We start from the raw sequence: 20,895 nt of genomic DNA on the forward strand, positions 1-20,895 counted from the left end.
TTCTGGATACGAGATGTTTTGCAAATGAGATATATCTGGTCTTTGGTGAAGAATTATCTAATCATCATCAGCACGGCTGGACTGAACTCATAAGACAAAGGTGTATGCACTTTGCAGTGCATCAAGTATCTCATAATTTATAACATTAGGCTATTGATCAACATAACTTAATTTAATGGAACAGATATTGTTTCTGCCTTCTATTAATTTGGAACTCGAACCAAACTTTGAGAAATTGCAAACATTGGCATAAAGAGAGAAGAGAAGACCATGTACCTGAATCTAATTATGCATGGGCTGGAGGAGTCAAGACTCAAGAGACGGAGCAGTGAAGAGAAGCTCGAGAAATGGCCGCTTCCCTGTTGAATTCCGATCCACCAATAAATTCTAACTTGAATGGATTGGTCCGAATTCCGATCGGACGGTCCGGATACAAACTCAAATTTAGAGTAGAATTTATGCTTTTACATTTGAAACTGGATATTTAAGTTTAACTCTGCCTATCGTACTTATGATGAGAGAATTAATTAAGTGATGGCAACTTGTTTGTTATTTTTATGGATTGTGTAATGTCCTAGGATTAATTTAAGACTAATTAGAATAATAATGTATCGTTTTCTGCATTGTATTGCATTGCAACACTTTTGTAATACGACTTCAATCAATCAAATGAGGGTTTCATTTGACCCTTATTTTTACTTTAAAAAACAAAAAAAGACTAATTAGTGAGAATAACTGGGAGATAGTTTTTTTGAGAAAAAAAAAATGAGGGTCCAGCCCTTCATTATAACTGGGAGAGAATAATTTACCATTTTACAGATTGTTAGTTGGTTAAGTGCATTTCTGTATTTTTTTTTTTTTTGTGTGATGAACCAAACTATATAAAACTAGAAAATATCTTTTATTTTTACGGACTTGTTGTGAGCCGCCGTGTATAGATCGCCTGCTGATTGTCACCTTTCTCCGCGGTCTTCACTCAGTTTTCGTACTTTCGTTATTTTTCCGACTTTTAAGTGAAAGAATTGAATAACAATAATTTTTTTTCATACAACAACTTAAAAAACAAGCTGAGCGGAGCAATATTTGAAATCATTTTTTTTTTTTTAAGCTGAGCAGAGCCTACTAACGATTTTATTGATAAAAAAACAGACTTACAACAAGTAACATGACCCTCTTTTCTATATCTAAACTAATTTATTCTCATAATCTCTCCTAAATTATTCTCATCAACTAATTCTACATATCTACTCTTAAACATGTTGAATTAATAAAATAATTTAGTATTTTGTGAAATATCTAGAATGTTGTAGGAAAATATCTAGGAGGTGAGTATTCTAGAAAAATAGAAAAATATCAAGTCTAGAGTGTTTATGAGAAATATCTAGAAAATGAATAAGGATAGAAGTAGAAATATCTAGATGTTTTATATGAGGTGTAATAGGTCTAGATTGTTCTTAAAAACTTGAGATGTAACCAATAAAACCAAGAAGGAATAAAACAAGCCTTTCAAAAACATCTTGTGTCTCTCATTAACATATTTTCTCAAACTCCACCAAAACATATAAACATAATAGTATCTCATAATCTTCTAACAAAACACTCTATTATCTCTTTTCACAACCGGATCCGCTTTCATCCGATAACTGTCGCGCTCCAAGCCTCCGACAACCGAATTTGCTTACCATGTGCTCCGATTGAGATGGAGATAGTAAAGACTCTACACTTTGAACTCTGACAATACTGTGCTCTCGGCTCCCTTCCCTCTCCCTCATTCTTCTCTCTGTTCCAAGAGATAGAGACGAGAGAGAGGGAAAGATATCGCCATATCTAAGGTGAAAATTAGAAGAGATAAGAGAAACGAAACAGAGAGATACGAAAGAGTGAGGAAAAGCAGCGGTTGCGGAGACAACAGCGGCTAAGATTTTTTCTTTTTTTCACTTGAAAGAAAAGAGCAAAAAGCGGAAGGAGAGTTCTTTGAACTCGTTTATTCATAAGTTATAACAAACTGATCGCAAATTAAGCCACGAACTACGAGTTTCATTTTCTTTTCTTTTTTTTTATTTTGCGAATCCTATGCATGAGCCGACTGATTTCTCCATCCTCATATACAAATCAGTTCTAAATTGTAAAGGCGAGTGTTCTCTTAAAAATGATATTTATGTATTGATTTAATGATTCGATACAGCTTGCCTGAGCTTTAAAAAAAAAAAAAAAATTAGACTCAAGCGACCAAATGAAATCAAAGATTCCTAATAACTGCAATTTTTTGATATATTTTTTTAATCTGACTTGTATAATGTCTATCGCACTAATGTGTTTCATCCGAACCTTTGCGATGCATTTATTCATTCGGATTAATTAATTAATAGCCATTCTAAAGTTAAAGGATAAATAATGTAAAAGTACGTGAAATATTTACAGAAGAGATGTAGATTAAACATGTCATACCGTGCCAGTGCCACGTGGCAGGATAAGTTAGCTGGCCCGTTTTTTGTGTTCAACTTTATCACCGTTTGATTATATATTTTGATTGGTTTTGTAATACGCATATAATATACAAAATATTTATTTCTGACCAATATATACTTGATGATATATAATTGTAACTTTGCTAACCTTAAAAAAAATTGTAACTTAATTTGCTGCCTCTGACAAAACACCAATTGTATCACACTTTCTTAGCTAAAATCTTATAAAGATCGATATTGCTATGTAGCTGCTAAGGATAGAGATTAAGATTAGAGAGGACGTAGAGTAGAATGAATGATAAGAGTTTAATTTGTAACTTGGACCTTGTTTTTTCTAATTATTATTTTTAGGTTATCTTTCTTTTATTTTTGTTCTCGTCCTTCATTTGGTGTACTTTGCTCTTCCTTCATTCTTTTACTTGTTCTCGTCCCTTTTCCTTTTTCTTTTATTACATTTTTTCACTTGGGTCCTGTTCTTTTTTTTATTTATTCTTCCTTGATTTTTCTTTGTTATATTTTGTTCTTGTCCTTCATTCATTTTTTACTTCACTCTTTTAAAAAAAAAAAAAAAATTTGAAGCAGGCAGAAAAGTTACACTAGCTCAAGTCAAAGAATTCAATGCAAAACATTAACAGAGCTGAACACACAAGAGATTATCTCAACACTATTTTTTATTCTTTTCTTTTCCTTCTTTCAATCAATTTACAACAAAACCATTTGGAAAAAAAATTGCCGCATTTTTTAATTATTCTAACCCTAGGGTTAGTCTAATTCCACTATCTAAACAAAGAGAAAAAGAAAAGAAATTAAAAAAAAATCACGACAGTACCACTAATTACGGTACTGTCGTGAGGCAAAGAACTCGAAGTCCGGGTGGTGGTTCCCGGACACCTGGCCGCCCCTCATGACCCAAGCCCGAGCCATGACACCGGCCGTGAGGTTGAGGGATTCCAACCTCTCGACCATTAGTTCCCCACCAGTCTGGTACCTCTCATGGTACCAAGACTCCTCCTGAAATAAGTGAAAACATTTAGTAAGTTACTTCTTTAGGAGATTGTAATTATATTAAAATGGAATTAGAAATATGATTTTTTAAGGTTGTTAGTGGGAATTACCTGTGCATTGTAGGACATTAGCCCTACAACAGGGAAGGAGGAGCCATCAACCGATGGGCCCGCAGCGCCTTGCACAAAATGTGCAAGGGAGTGGTAGGTCAAAAATGCAGCTTTAAAGCTGCTCCTACCCTCTGGTACCGTGTATGCGGGGTACCACGCCACAGAGAACCTGAAAAGCAACATAATTTTAAGGTTAAAGATAGACAACAACAGAAATAGTTTCAATCAAAAAAAAGAAAAAAAAGAAAAAGAAAAGAAATAGTGATAACCCCCACCAAGGTATATGATAAAATTGCTAATTCATACAACTTAGATCTAACATGTAAGCTTCAAAAAGTTACTGGCTAATTTCCTAATTATCAATTAAACAAAAAAGGAACAACAAACTGAAAGAAATATATTAATTAAAAAAGAGAGTAGAGGAATAAACATACCAGGAGGCGGGATGGAGGTCACCAAGGCGGAGACGCTCCAGGTTCCTCCCCTGAGCCATGCCTCCGACGAGTTCTTTGACCCTGCCCATATGACAATGGTTCCTATTAGGGGCAAGGGACATAGTCTAGGATTTTGGTACCATACTGGCTTCAGATCCAGACCCGGCATTTCCCCACTGGACACATCCAGTGACAGAAGGACTGGGTTTTTGTACCTAGTTTTTGTCCTCCTTAGGTTTTTCTTGGGCTTTTGGTGTTGGACAGTGTAATTGAGGTTAGTCCTGGCAGGACTGGGCTTAATATACAGGGTCAGAATGGACTAAGTTGGTACTTGGAAGGAAAGAGGAACAAGAACTGGAAAGGGGTCAAAGCTGAGTTACAGACGCAGAAGGGTGCCGGCTAGAGAGGCGATGTAATGCAGAGGGGAAGAGGATCACCTTATATAGGGGAAAAGAGGAGGGTGTTAGGTGGGGAAGCAATAAAGGAAACAGTGAGCGTAGGTGTGAATATGAAGGAAACGGGGGGTAGTAGGGGGAAAGAAGTAAAGAGGAAACGGAAGGCAGAATTGCAGAGTCATCAAGGAAAAAGTGAGCGGGTTAGGTTACATCATGGAAAAACTAAGCGGTTTAGGCGGACTTATCAAGGAAAGAATGAGCAATTTAGGCGGAGTTATCGAGGAAAGAGTGAGTGGTTTAGGCGGAGTTACTGAGGACAGAGTGAGTGGTTTAGGCAGAGTTATCGAGGAAACAGTGAGCGGTTTAGGCGAAGCTATCGAGGAAACAGTGAGCAGTTTAAGCGGAGCTATCAAGGAAAGAGTGAGCGGTTTAGTCGGAGTTATCAAGGAAAGAGTGAGCGGTTCAGTCGGAGTTATCAAGGAAAGAATGAGCGGTTCAGGCGGAGTTATCAAGGAAAGAGTGAGCGGTTCAGGTGGAGTTATCAAGGAAAGAGTGAGCGGTTTAGGCGGAGTTATCAAGAAAAGAGTGAGCGGTTTAGGCAGAGTTATCAAGGAAACAGTGAGCGGTTTAGACGGAGTTACCAAGAAAAACAAAACAGGTGATTCGGGCATAGTTATGAACATTATAAGGAGGGTAGTTTCTGCAGAGTTCTCCAGGGCCAAAAAATGATGCTTGGGTCAGAATTATCAATGGAAAAAAACTAGGCGGTTCATGCGTTCTAATCAACCCAAATATTAAGGTGGAAGTTATCCAAGAAGAAGCCACTTTCAAGGTATAATAGGTAATGGGATATGAAAGAAGCATTTGTTTCCATTTCATTTCAAAATTGCCTCGGAAACTAAGTTTGTAAATATACAGAAGTAGCTAAGGAAAGAACGAAGGCAAACACAAAGCATTTCCTCTTTTAAGGAAGTTGGAGCGTAATGAAATTGAAGTATTTTGCCTTTCTTTTCTTTTCCTCAAATAGACAAACTAGGTCACAAATATCAGTCCTCTTATCTCCCCCATACCATTTTAGTGTTAACAGCAAGGTTCAAAACCCTAAACCCTAAACCCATCAGTTAAACCCAATTTAAGCCTCAATTTGACCTTATAAAGCACTGAATGATTAACACCAATAGCCAAGGAAAACCAAAAAAACAGAGCAAAGAGCTAGACTGGACTTACCCTTGCAGTAGGCCAGGATAGGTTTTATGTGCTCAGTTCAGATCCTTCCCAACTTACAAAAAGGACTCAAAACCAGAAAAGGACAGGTTCTAAATTTCAAATGAAAGGTTCAGGCTCAGAATCAGACCAGATCCACCCATTTCACATATAAAGTTGGATAACATCAGAAGGTTAAGAACTTACTTTTCAAACAACGTCTGCCGAAAATATGGCTGCTCATATTCGAAGAATTCAAAAACGAGCTCTGCAGACTCAGATCCACCCTCCTTCGGCTGATGCTTGGAGCAAATAGCTGATGGGCCCCGCACAAAAAGTTGCACTGCCGAAAGAGACGGCACGAAATGTGCAGTAAAGTCCAGGAAACGATGGTGGTCCTGGCACCCCTTCACCTCCAATGTGTAACAGCTGGGCTCTTCATACCATTGCCAGATCTTTTGCAGTGGTGCGTCAGCGATCTGATGAGGAGGAATGTCGAGAATTGGAGAGGCATAGTGGCATAATAACTCGTAATCTGCAAACGGGCCACCAAATGCAGACTGAACCAGCTCTGATGCCTGGTATACTTTGTGAGCATCCCGCACTGCCCCTAGTATCTCCTCCAGATTTGTGCTGCATACAGCCAGCATGTTCTTCGATTCACCAATATCGAGGCATGGCATGCTGGTGCTGGGTGAAATAGGTGTAGAGCTGGCTGGAGAACTGCACACCGAAGAGCCAAACCTAGAAGCATCAATGTCGGTGAGGGTGGGGGTAGTATTGCTGAGATTGGAGGGACAGGTGTCATGGCCTGCTTGAGCAACGACAGTGGTGGATTTGTCACCAGTAGCATCTGAGGTAGAAGTGTCAGGTCTAAATTGGGTCTCATCAGATGCCTTGGAGCTTCTCGGGGAATCCAAGCCACTAGTGTCATGGCTTGACTGGTTCATCTGAGATGACTTGGAGCTGTCAGGCGAGAAAAAATCCCCAGATGAAGATCCAGAACCAGAACCAGATTCTTCCACTTCACATATCTTCACCTCCAAATTAGGGATGCTGAGTTTGGTGTCCACCACAGCATCACTCTCTGATTCCTTGCACTCAGGGGACTTTATGGGCAATGGGACAGGTGGCTTCTTTAAACTTCGGGGCGGCCTCGGACCCACCTTACGCCTTATTACTTCCTTCTGACCACTGCTTGGCAGAGATAAACTCGGAAATTCATCTTTCTGATAGACATACTCCCCTGAATGCCTATCTACACTGCCACTGATATTAGAGTCCGGTTTGGGAGTCTCAGCCCTATTGCTGGACTCATGTGTGAGAAAGTTTTCAGTTCTCATATTCCTTGGTTTAGAGTCCTTGATATCCATGGCATACTTATCCCCGCTTTCAACTTTTGAGGGTTTCTCTTGACAGGTAGAGAACTGCTCACCACTAGCCGAAAATCGGCTAGGGTTTCCACCTTGTTGACCATATCTTCTACCATACCGCCCTTTCCTACTGGAAACTACTAGGATAAAATCATTGCTGATACACGCATCAGAGCTGCACTGAGCCTCATCCGCCTTATCCATCTCCTCAAGGGCACTTGGATCTTCATTGGCAGTATCCTCTGAGGGCCCGACAGTTTCGGGCAGTGCCAGTTCATTTGCCTCCTCTTCATCACTGCTAAGCATAGAATTTGAGCAGCTGACGTCAGCATGGCACCGGTCAGACGAGTTGCTGGAGAAGCACCGGAGCACGGTTTCAGTGTCACTCTTCACTCTTTGCTCACCCCCATCTCCATCCACTAGGAATGTTTCAGCATGAGAACTGGAAGAGGAGTCAGATGAAACACAGGGCTCATTTGACGGGTTGTAATGGGTTCTGGTTTGAGTCTCAGATACCCTAGACTTGGCCCCGCCTTTCTTCTTATGCCTCTTATTCTTTTTAGAATTCTTTCTTGAACTTTTCTTAGAATTAACCTTGTCAGATCTTTCCCTCTCATCATTACCCTTGTCAGAACTATCCCTCTCGGAATTCTCCTTGTCAGAGCTACGGTTAAGTGACTCAATAATGGTATCAGCAATCAAATTTACTGTCGAACCTAATTCCATACCTGAAGAAGCTGATGCTTCAGGTCTATCAGTAAGAAAATAACATGGTAAGATTACCCGAGAGGTGGAAGGGTGGCCGGTCTCAGACTGTCCTTCTGTGCGGGCATTTGCGTCATCCGGCCCTATGTTAAGTTGAAAAAGCAAGGGGGCCACAAGAGATGCGGGTCCAGACCTGTCAGAATCAGAAGTGCCCACTGTTTGTCGCTGTGGGCAATGGTGGTTGTGGTGGTCAGGCACTGGGAGTTGGGGCAGCGCATAAGGATTCACTCTCATGCAGTCGCCATCGCAGTAATATGTAAACAGCGTATACCTGAAGACATTAAACAATGAAGTGAGCAAAATATACGTTGTTAGACTAATACAAGACTGATATAGTATTGTAACAAGTTTATAACACATCACACTTCTATACAGGTCTAGTACTTAAAAGTTCCCGCAAATGAATTTACTGCCTTTATCATCTTTTGCATGGAAGGAACATCAAGCATTCATTAAACATATTATCTTACTTATTTCTATTTGGCCCTCCACAGAGATGGTATGAAAAGTAAGGAAAGAAGTAAAGTCACGACGAGCTAAACAGGAAAATTAATTTAGTGATATCAAACGGAGCCCTATGTTTAATTGATAAATATCAACAATTAATACCTTTGGTCAGGATATCTGGTACAAAGATTCACTATGTCAATTTCCTGAAAGAAAAAGGGTATTATAGAAGTTGAAAGTCTAATAACTTTAATTTTAGAAAGGGAAAATTTGTAAATAAAGTTTAAAAAAAAATATATATACCCTAGCAGTCATACGACGCCCGTTACGCTCAAGATATTTGCGAATATTGTTACGGTGTCTTCTTTCTAGCATCCTCTCCAGTGTGTAGTCATCTCTTCCATGCCCAGGCATCTTCTACTGGACCTCTGTTCATAAACAAAAAAAAGTTAAGAGGCTTTATAGTAGAAGAGGAAATATTATATTTGATTAAGAGGAAAAAATTTCAATATTTGGGATCAAATTATGAAAACGTAAATATGTGCAATATTTTGATAAAGATAACTAGAAGTACAAGTGGATATAATTACAAATTGGACAATGTTCAACTTTTGATGGCATCAACTAGAACGTAATGACAGAAGAACTGATTTCATAACATTCAAGCTGGTATTATCTCCATAAACACAACATATGTTTTTGTTCCTAACTCACATACCAGATAAAAACCGATCACAACCCAAAAAGGATCATACCTAAAAAATTTAACACCCTCCTTTCTCTAGATGAAAATTCATCGCACTTAAAAAAAGTAGATCAAACAAAATCCACCATGTAATTTATAATTTTCCCACATTATGCAGCATATGCATATATTTGTCTTTTAAAAAACATAGCAACTTTTTTTAATAAAAATTCTTCTCCAGTAGGTAATCAATCACAATAAGTACCAGTATAAACTAAAAGTAACAAAAAAAAAATCAAAGAAGAAGAAGATGAATTCACATTGATAAGTCAAGTATATATTTGGAAGAAATAACCTAAGGATCGAATTAAGAGACCCAAAAGGATTGGTCCAGCATAAAAAATGAAGAATATATTTCCTTATCTTCTGTGATAAACCCCAAAGAACACAGCTTTCTACATCCAACTACCCCAATCAAGTCATCTAAGACTAAGATGCATACCCTTCTTCCTTCAACTCAGATCAATCAGTGAGAATTAAGACGTCACAACAGCAACCAAACAAGAATTACAAGAATTTTCAACACACAATCTATAATTAAAATTCTCACTATAAGAAGAGTATTGTATACTCTAATTTGAATAAATAATACAAAAGTATTAACAATTTCAATATAAAAAAAAAATAGATTGTCGGGTAAAGAAAGCGACCTCGACGAATCAAAGCGATGCGTCTGGAGTGGGGCCTGCCTGATTTCTACTCGAAATAATAAGGCAAAGGCGCAAAGAAATCAGACGGGATGAAATGCAGTGCAGATAGTAAAGTAATCTGAATTCCTCCGAGTAATCAATCCTTTGTCCACGATTCCTTCGCGATCAGACTGGGGCTGGGGAGCAACAGCCGAGTGCGAAAGCAAGAGAGAGACAGAATTGTCGAGTGTACCGAGAAAACAGAGGGAGGGATAAAGGACATTTATAGGGAGAGAGATTTAATTTGGTTTATGCTCCAAGTTTGCATACGAGATACGATGAGCAAAAAGGAGAAAGAGAACGAACGGGAAAGGGTAGGTGGCTAAAACAAACAAAAGTTAGCAAGGGCTTAAACACAATGCAACCAAAATTCAGGGGGAAATCTCAATATATTTCTTTTTTTTTCATCTACATCATCATTGCAAAAGTGTATTAAAATAAGAACATTTAGTTTTTTTTTAATGGATTTTACTCACTTTTATCATCTCAATCAAGCAAAATATATAATTTTGTTAGAATAATAGTTTCTACCTAACTATTTTTTTTTTCAAAATGGCGTGTTTTTGTTGTCTGATTTTTAGCAACAACCTACACAATATCGAACATGTCTTATTTATAATCGAATATTATTTTAAGGCACGTGCAACTATTGAGTCAGTGACGCGTGTTCGAGTGTCATACGTCACAACCTGTTAGTTTATCTAATTGCACATGAAGAAAAGGATAAACGATAATTTAATATTGCAGCGTTACGATAAATATTAAAAGCGACACGTGCTTGAATAATATTTATCGATGTATCATCAAAATATAGAATTAATTAAATACGACAAAATAACATTAATAGCGCTTGACAGTACTATCAATAAAAACTTGTGATGTGATAACTCTATTCGACTGTATGATAAGAACGATCAAGCATCGAGCATGCTTTATGAAAGCATATAAAAGTAATTAAAATATGATTTTTTTTATGTAAAACTTGAATTTCTATTACTCGTAATGTCCAACATTATTGTTTGCAAAAATAAAATACTCAAGAATTTTATAGAAGTCGCTAAATTTTAAATATAACAAAAGTCACACCAAGAATATCAGGTTATTTATTATTTGTTCTTCAAATGAAATTAATTTTGCGAGAAAATTTCTTCAATTATTTTAGGAAAAATGTTTTTAACAAAATAAATAAATTATAAGTACATTTTTTTTATTGATCAAAGTCATGTTCCGTAACCCGTTTTTTTTTTTTTTAATTATTATTTTCTAGTAACTAAACAAGATACGAAGACACTAAAACAATATATAATTTTTTTGTAAAAGTATTTTATTTCAGGTTCAAAATGTTGACAATTACAACTTTTCAACGGGTACTAGGAAAATTTTCCTCATAGAAAGTGAAGAGCCACTAAGGGCATTTTCGTAATTTTGTAAAATAAATGGAACGAATATATGTAAATATAATGGTTTGATTCTTGAATGATACTCCTATGCCGCTATGCGCCATGCCGCCATGCCACTTCTCGTGTGCGCAGGAGCGTTCCTGGAGTTACTGTTCGATTTCTGCTAATGGTCGGTTCATTTATAAGCCCTCAAAAAAGCTTTTCTCATTGCATGTTGGTTCATATGGAATCGGTTCACAGAAAATTTGAACCCTTATCCCAGGAATTCCTTCTAGTGTTACGCTAACACCTGGCGCATTCAGACAAATTGTAAGGTGGGCTTCCTCCTGTTCCACGGCCCCGCAGTTTGTTATTTAGCGAGAAAGGCCGATATAAACCGGAAATGCACCGGGTTTATTTAATGTCGCTTTCCGAATTTGGTTTCCCAAACAGAAACGGCTGGATATTTTTCTGATCTTCACCTACATGCTGAAAGTACCTGGAGATGTCCATTTCCAAATGAAGAAACACAATTTGGTTAAAGAGATTTCATCTATGCCGTCCGATTGACTGTTGTTATGTAACAGGATAGCTCCAGTGTCTTTAACTGGAGAAAATTCTGCAAAATGTTGTGCTCCTTTTTTCCCTCAAATATATTTTATCTAACAAAATGTCATAAATTAGTAGACTTTTATTTATTTTTATACGATTATTCACTAATTAAATTTATTGATGCAGTGAATAATTTTTTTTTAAAAGTATAATAATCTAGATAATATTTAGAAATATATTTCATTAAAATTATCAAAAAAAAACTAATATAAAGGGCAAGTGTTGCTAGAAAGATGTACTCTAAATAATACGTTGCAAAAAGGATGAACCTACATTATTTGCTTAACATAAAGGAATTTATGATGTGTATAAAAATAAATTTAAATAATACAAAGATTAAAAAAAAAAAAGTACATTGTATACAATTTATTTTTTAACCGTAGCCGGTCAATCTATCATTTATTCGGAATTAAATGTTACTGTAGAAGCACTTTTGTTGGAAAGTCAGTACATCTTTTATTTGAGTAAATCTTCTACTACAAATCCATGCAAATTCAAATTTTGAATTTGAATGTCAAATGTCACCGGAAAAATAATTCCAAGTAGTAAGAAGAAAAATTGATGACAGAATCTTCTGTACAGAAGACTTTGAAAAGAAAATAACACTATTATTTTCAAATGTGTTAATTTAATTTAATTTAAAACAGACTATGTCAATTATTGTCGCAGGTTAAATTCAACGGTGTTGAATGCCATTGAAATGCTAACAACCTTTTATGAGAGAATTTTATAGTCTTTTTTTTTTATATATAAATGAGACAGTGATATCATTGAATATATTATATAGCCTTACCTTGTGGCAAGTATTTATATTTGTTACATTACATTCACCATATTTCATATTAGTCTATTATTGTTGCATTCATCTCCTAATCAAGCACTATATATAAATTAAATTTTGAACTATTAATTGTTCACAAATACCCACAGTCCCACATACATCTCCATTCTTATATTTTGCATGTATGTAGGTGTCTTTGATTCACCAACAGTTATGATTAAAAGATGAAATTTCAGATTTAATATCAACACCTCTTATTGAAAAAACTACGTTGTAAGCATTATTTTAAAATGTTTATATAAAAAAATATATATATCAAACTCACATAACACAAAGAAATCGTTTAAAAAAAAATGTTCTTTTTTTTTTTGGGTGCCAAGAGGCCTCTGAATTTTATAGGCATCAAGAATCATTTTTGTACGTTGCTACTTCTTTTTTTTTATATAAAATCTCCAGAAATATGGCATTGAAAACAAAAATCTCTTTCAAAAAAATTACATTTAGAAGTTTGATCATAAACAAATCTCTTTCAAAAAGTTTAAAAATGTGTATATATAAACAATATAACAGATCATAAAAAATTGTATTTAAATTACACAGTGTAGAACTTGAGCACATCAAACATAACATTTTTATATGAGGAAAGAAAAAGAAATGCATATATGATCATTCGATCAAAATTAATGAAGAGAAAGAAATAAATCAGAAAAATGACAGTAGAGAGGATATGACATAGCTAAGAAATTTAAAGATTTATTATTTTTATGGAATATCAATTCAGTGTTGCTCAATATTTTTATATAATGATACTATTTGTTGTACATTAGTTGTAAAATTATAATCCACAATAATAATTATCATAAAAATGATTAATAACTCATGGCATTAATCTAATTTCAAGAATTATATCCTGTTTGGTGCTTCACTTTTAAAATACTGCTTTTTTTTATCATAATAATAATAATAATAATAATAATAATAATAATAATAATAATAATAATAATAATAATAATAATAATAATAATAATAATAATAATAATAATAATAATAATAATAATAATAATAATAATAATAATAATAATAATAATATTATTATTATTATTATTATTATTATTATTATTAGCATATTAAGTACTACCATGTAGAAGTAGAAATAGGAGAAGTTACCAAAATTCTGTAACTTAAATACAAGTGGTTTTAATTTAATGGTATTGAAAAAACACCATGCTCGTGTAGTCGTGTGCCAACTGCCAAGTGTCTTTTTTTTGAGGGAGAATGTGTGTGTGTGTGTCAACTGCCAAGTGTCACCAAAATGGTAATGGGGGCCACCACCTGGCAAATAGGAATCATCCCTCCATTTCAAAAAGCCTGGGACTGTTCTGTTCTCTTTCTTTAGAACGAATGGAGTCTTTAGTTTAATTTAGAATGGAGAGTCTCTATTATGATATGATATTCGCATAAACCTTGACTAGATACTTCATAGTTCTATTTTAGTTTTGCTATCGTAGTTCAAAGTATAATCATTTAATTTTTTTAAAATTTTATTTATTTCGTAATTTTAAAAAATATATATCATGACCATGATAATTTATACTATTTTTTTGCAGTGCAATTTCAAGAATTATTTGGTAATTTAGTATTTAACTTTTTTTCATCTGGTTATATTTGGTAGAGAAATAATGTGAAGAGATAACATGATAACTCTTATCTTCTATGAGAGTTGTGATATTAATTATTTTTTTGAATTTCATTCCTTTACAAATATCGTGTTATCCTCAACTTTATCTCTCTATGAAGCAAAGTATTTGTATATTGCGTTCTCAAAGCTTCAGTGAATTTTTGTGTGTTCCAGAAACTGTGTGATATATCTTAGAAAGATTTACTTTCTTCATAGAAGATTTACTTTCTATTTTAGTTTCCAGAAACTGTGTGATATAATGAATTAAACTTGAGAGAGAGAGACCATTAATTAGTTGGGATAGATTTGGGATTCAAATCTGCACTCTCCTATTTTTCAATCTGAACCGTTCAAATCGATCACACGGCTTCAATTATCTTTTTTATTTATATCAATATAATATATTAAAACGAATCAGATATAATTGAAGCCGTGTGATTGATTTTGAACGGTTCGGATTGAAGAATAGGACGCTATTCATTTTCTTAAGAAAAGAAGCAGATTTGAATCCATAAATTTAAACTATTCTAAAATTTGTGACCTAACACTCAAAAACATACAAACATATATAATATGTATTCTTAAACAGAATTGATAATTAAATAATCAATGCAAAATATTTAATGATATACACGATTGATTCACACACGTCATCACTCCACTACATATATATATATTTATTATTCCAATGGAAGCATTAAAAAATGTAGTTGGAGTTATTTTCTTTTCACAACAAACCTCATTGTCTGGTAGCTTTGAAAACCCACTTTTTTTTTTCTTTACCAAACATGAATTCAAGGAACTATTTGTAACTTCCGTCACCAAACTTGACTGTCGGTTACCGTTGAAAAATGAAAACCCCCTTTTTATTTATATATTTAACCACATAAAATGACACGTATAGAACTATACATGCATTATGGACAGCTGCTAGTATATTTTACAAACTTGTAACTGTCAAATACAGATTCGTAAACATTGCATGGTAAAATATTGTAAAAGAAACTTAAAGATAAGAAGATAAGAACGAGTTGTTATATAGAATTGGTAAAATGTACAAGTAACCGTTAGACTTAATTCTTTTGTATATTTTGTTCTACTTGAGAATTCTTTATTTTATTTTTTTAATTAGTAGGCGAAAAGCCTACGATAATTCATTTAAAAAAAAAAAACGAATACATGGTAATTATAACGGAGTTGTTTAATTGTTAGAATTTTGGGCCGAGATTTCTGACCCAATACTGATCCAAATAGAATCTCTTGGACCCAACTGATCCAACATGTTTTCATTTCTTCCTTGAATTAATTTTAGCTAGATTTTTCTTCATAGAAGCAAATTTTATGTGTTATTTTCCTTTTAGTTAAAAGGATTGGACTAATTAACATTTTAAGACAAACACTATGGTGATGGCCTAATGGGTAATGCAAAGGAAAATTTTCAAAATTCTTTAATATTAAGTTTTTATTTTAATACAATAATCTGAACCGTCCAATTTTGATCACATGGCTTCAAACTACCAAAATATGCTGCTTTCTATGTTAATAAAAGCATACACTCCGGTCTCCAAGTGGGACAATAATAAAAAAAAAACCACCCAACATTTTAGTACGAGGGTTTAAATGCCTTCATTTTTAAAACTTCAATAACTAAAAATTTTAAACTTAAATGTCAAAATGAAACCGTTAGAGATGATATACATAATTTTATCTATGCATATGTAAAAGATTATGACATTTCAACTTTGATTTGTTTGTCATTAAGAGATTGTAAAAATGTAATGATATAGATAATTTGTAGACATTCATTTTTTAAATTTATTAATTCATATAAAAATAAAATTGAAAGAGTGAAAAAATTTTACGGCATCAAAATAATCTGAACCGTTCGATCAAGAGGAAATGAACAGTACCAATTACAACTTGGTCCATAGAAGCCTTTGCCTAGTATGTAAAATTACTGAAGGGTAGTGGCATAAGGTTTCTTCATTACCAAGGGGTAATGATGCTTAGTTCGGTTAAGGTGATCTCTTAAGAAACTGTAGTATAATACACAGAGACTGGAATTTCAATCCTCACATATAAATATTTTCGGTTAAGGTGAAGGCCTGTTGTCCTAATTTCAATATTTTCGGTTAAGGTATAAAAACTAGTCAAATTCATACTATTGAATTTTGTATCCATCTTAATAAATAGTAAAAAAATTCTAAAAAATGTAAAATTTGATCTCCAAGCACATTTTATTGTAGAGATCACATCTAACGGTTTGGATCGACGATTTGGACTTCGAAAATGTAAAAAATGCTTGTTATAATTTGTTGTAACTTGATCCCTCCTCTATATATATATATATATATATATATATATATAGAGGTTGGCTAAGATCAAAGTGGTAGTTCATGAGCTTTGGTGCTACCAATTCGTTTTTTAATTTTCAAAGTTCAAAATGTCGATCCGAACCATTCAAGTTGTTCTCTATATTAAATTGTGCTTGGAGACCAAATTTTACATTTTTCTGAATTTTTTTACTATTTATTAAGCCACTTTGAAAATCGTTGATCCAACGGTGGCTTAACAAAACAGTAAAATCAGAAGCCACTGTTGGATCAGCTGTTTTCAAAGTGGCTTAATAAATAGTAAACAAATTCAAAAAAATGTAAAATTTGGTCTCCAAGCACAATTTAATATGGAGAACAACTTGAATGGTTCGGATCGACGTTTTGAAATTTAAAAATTGAAAAACGAATTGGTAGCACCAAAGCTAAGGAACTACCACTATGATCTTAGCCAACCTCTATATATATAGGAAAATGCTAATTCCGTGCAACGGCTCAATATTTGAGTTTTTAAGATCCTAACGGTCGATCCGAACCGTTCAACATGATCTCCATATGAATATGTAACTGCAAACCAAATTTTACATGTTTTAGAATTTTTTTACTATTTTTTCAGATCAAGTGATTTTCTACCTATCTAAAAACATAGTAAAAAATTCTAAAAAAAATGTAAAATTTGGTTTGAAATTACATATTCATATGGAGATATGTTGAACGGTTCGGATCGACCCTTAGAATTTTAAAAACTCAAATATTGAGCCATTGCACGGAGGCCCTCTATCCTACGCGTAGCACCGTAGCTAACTCATATATCTATAGGAATATGGAATATGCTAGCATGCTATGCATAGCATAGAACCCCTCCATGCAACGGCTCGGATTTTGAGTTTTCAAAATCCTAATGGTCGATCCGAACCGTTCATCTTGTTCTCCATATTAATATGTGTTTGGAGACCAAATTTTACATTTTTTGAAATTTTTTTACTATTTCTTTAGATTTATTGAAAATCGCTGTTTTTTTATGGCCCAGATTTGCTGAAATTTCCAATTTCCATGTTTTTATTTCTAATTATCTAAATAGCAGACCTTAAAAAAAAATAATCTAAATAGCAACTGGATGTTGGCCTTGTAATGCTAATGTCTATACCTGAGCCAAAGATTTAGCCTTTGCTTGAGCAATCTCTTGCAACACCTTACTTGCCATGACCTGATCTGTACCCCATACTGTTCCTTTAGCACCCAAAGGAGAGTAAGCGCACACTTGAATTCCCTTATCTTTGCAAAACTCTCTTAGCTTCTTCTGTTGCCAAAGGGGATTTACCTCCACCTTCACATAATTAAAGGGAGTTGTTATATATCCCTTAATACTTGAGAGAAATAAATCAAATTTTAGATATATCTCCATTCTTATATTATGCACGTAGTTGTCCTGATCCACCAACGGCTAAGATTAAAAGATGAATTTTCGAATTGAATATCAACCCCCCAATCACTTAATATGTATTCTTTTGATTATATACATCGCTGATTTTACATTTTCTGGACCATTAGATCAGCGATTTTCAAAGTGGCTTAATAAATAGTAAAAAAATTTCAAAAAATGTAAAATTTGGTCTCCAAGCACATCTTAATATATAGATCGCAACTAACGGTTCGGATTGACTATTCGAACTTTGAAAACGGAGAAAAATGATTTGAAAGATAGGGTGCATTTGGATGCACAAAAATTTGGGTGCATTTGAACCCTCCTCAAAGTGGTAGTTCCTGAGCTAAGATATAGAGAGAGAGAGAGAGAGAGGTTGGCTAAGATCAAAGTGGTAGTTCCTGAGCTTTGGTGCTACCAATTCGTTTTTTAATTTTCAAAGTTCAAAACATCGATCCGAACCGTTCAAATTGTTCTCCATATTAAATTGTGCTTGGAGACCAAATTTTATATTTTTCTGAATTTTTTTACTATTTATTAAGCCACTTTGAAAATCGCTGATCCAGCGGTGGCTTAACAAAACAGTAAAATCAGAAGCCACCGTTGGATCAGTTGTTTTCAAAGTGGCTTAATAAATAGTAAAAAAATTTAGAAAAATGTAAAATTTGGTCTCCAAGCACAATTTAATATGGAGAACAACTTGAACGGTTCGGATCGACGTTTCAAACTTTAAAAATTAAAAAAACGAATTGGTAGCACCAAAGCTCAGGAACTACCACTTTGATCTTAGCCAACCTATATATATATATATATATATATATATATATATATATATATATATATATATGAGGAGGGATAGGATGACACCGTTTTTTGGTGACATCGGATGACACTGTTCATTTTCAAAGTCCAAATAGTCGATCCAAACCGTTCAACTTGATGGATATGTTAAAATGTGCTTGCAGATCAAATTTTATATTTTTCTGAATTTTTTTACTATTTATTAAGATGGGTACAAAAATTCAACGGTCTGAATATAGCGATTTTGTTAAATAATTAATAAATAGTAAAAAAATTCCAAAAAATGTAAAATTTGATCTGCAAGCACATTTTAATATATCCATTATGTTGAACGGGTTGGATCAACTATTTGGACTTTAAAAACTTTGAAAATACACAATGTCATCCAATGTCACCAAAAAACGGTGTCCGGTCCCTCCTATATATATATATATATATATTTAAGCATGGCAAACACGTTTATTATTTATTTTCCTTTTTATAAAGCAATACAGCATATATTTTTACTTAACGTTGAAACTGACAAATAGTAAATTTCTTTTCATTAATTCTCTTTCGCATTAGTTTGACCAACGAAAAATTAGAGGAATAATTTAGAACATCTCATTTAATAAATATTTGCGTTAAAAATTTAGGTGCTCATTAGCAATATGCAATGAACTTTATGTATATATCTTTCGTTTTCTATATCATTCTGGTTCCGGTGAATTTAGCAACTTCAATTAATAATTTATCGTGTATTAGTAATATTTTGAAAGAATATGCTGCATTATTAGAAACAAGAGGAGTGTTCAAATGCAGCATAATTTTGTGATCTAATATGTTTCACATTCTTTATTTTCGTTTTCAAAGCCCGAACAATTGATCCAAACCTCTCATTATGATCTTCATAATAAAATATGCTTGGAGAACAAATTTTATATTTTTTAGAATTTTTTGCTATTTTTTTAGATATGTACAAAATCATTGTTTTAAGGAGATTCTGGACCATCCGATAAAATGATATTGTACCTATGTAAAAAAAATAGTACAAAAATTCTAAAAAAAATATAAAATTTGATCTCCAAGAATATTTTATTATGAAGATTATGTTAAACGGTTCGGATCGACTGTTCAAACTTTGAAAACATAGATAAAAAATGTTATATTTTCGAGTTAACTTAATTAAGCTAATAGTTTACTTTAATTGGATCAAAAAAAAATTTTGTATCTTATTAACACTTAAACGGATAAGACTAATTTTATATGAAAATATATCCACCCCACCCGTGTCATGTTTGAATTCAAATCCAACGAAGTAACTCAATTTTTGAGTTTTGGATCGGGACCGTTCAATTCGAATCTGTGACAATTCATTCTGAAATGAAGCACACATATCTCGAACGACGGATTTGAATTGGACGGTCCCGATCCAAAACTCAAAAAATTGAGTTACTTCAGGGGATCCGGATTCCTACGTGTGTAATGCTATAAGGCTGCAGCAAGTTGGAATTCATATCACAAAGTAATTAAAAATTGTGAGTTTAGATCCAAATTATCGTTTCTGTTCTGGCACGAATATTAAACAAGCTCGTGCATTCCATTTCGGGCTATATTAGCTCAGATTATTATCAGACCATCCGGATCTAAACTCAAAATTTAAGTGAGTATCTTCATCTCGGAAACTTTATAGATTGCTAAATTGTCTTGGTAATTTCTATTTTAATTTTAAAGATGTACTCCAGTTTCTTATTTGAAAAATATTGGATAATTTTTTTTTATCAGGAAATTATTTAAAACACCACGTTGGCTAGATAAAAAACTTTAAAATTAATTTTAAAAATATGAAGGTTTAAATTTTTTAGAGATTTTAGATTCTAAAAAATAATTAACAATTATTTAGATATTTATTTTAATTGTTGGGATTGAGATGCTCTTATTTCAGAAAATCTGAACCCGGGAGTTGAGAGTGGCACATGTAGGGGTGTTCATCGGTTCGGTTGAAACCGAATCGAACTAGGCAAACTAAAGTTATAATTTGGTTTCAAAAATAGAATCAAACCGAACCAACCAAAGTTTTAATTCAATTAGTTCGATTTGTTCGGTTCAAACCGAAATATATTAAATTTGTATTTAAAACAACTGATTTATAATAAACCTAAGTATATTAAGAAATAAACTGGAATATTAAGAAATAAATTGAAATATTAAGAAATAAACCAAAATACTTAAAGCAATTGATTAAGAAATAAACTGGGGTATTAAGAATAAAACG

At 33.6% G+C, this 20,895-nt stretch overlaps 1 protein-coding gene across 2 annotated transcripts; it reads right to left on the reverse strand.

Moving 5' to 3' along the window:
• Positions 1-3,124: 3,124 nt before the first annotated feature.
• Positions 3,125-9,675, reverse strand: LOC144556875 (uncharacterized). Of its 2 annotated transcripts, XM_078305361.1 has the most exons (7): positions 9,596-9,674; positions 8,504-8,626; positions 8,363-8,406; positions 5,823-8,024; positions 4,018-4,098; positions 3,584-3,752; positions 3,125-3,479 (listed from the first exon to the last, which is right to left on the reverse strand). In XM_078305361.1, the coding sequence occupies exons 2-7, from the start codon at positions 8,612-8,614 to the stop codon at positions 3,300-3,302; spliced, it is 2,787 nt and encodes a 928-aa protein (XP_078161487.1). In that variant the 5' UTR covers positions 8,615-8,626; positions 9,596-9,674; the 3' UTR covers positions 3,125-3,299. The 2 variants fall into 2 exon arrangements, with proteins under 2 accessions (XP_078161487.1, XP_078161488.1); XM_078305362.1 differs by lacking the exon at positions 4,018-4,098 and having other exon boundaries at positions 9,596-9,675.
• Positions 9,676-20,895: the final 11,220 nt, after the last annotated feature.

This window comes from Carex rostrata, chromosome 7 (genome assembly GCF_964058835.1).
Source record: "Carex rostrata chromosome 7, lpCarRost1.2, whole genome shotgun sequence".
In the NCBI taxonomy this organism is placed as follows: Eukaryota; Viridiplantae; Streptophyta; class Magnoliopsida; order Poales; family Cyperaceae; genus Carex; species Carex rostrata.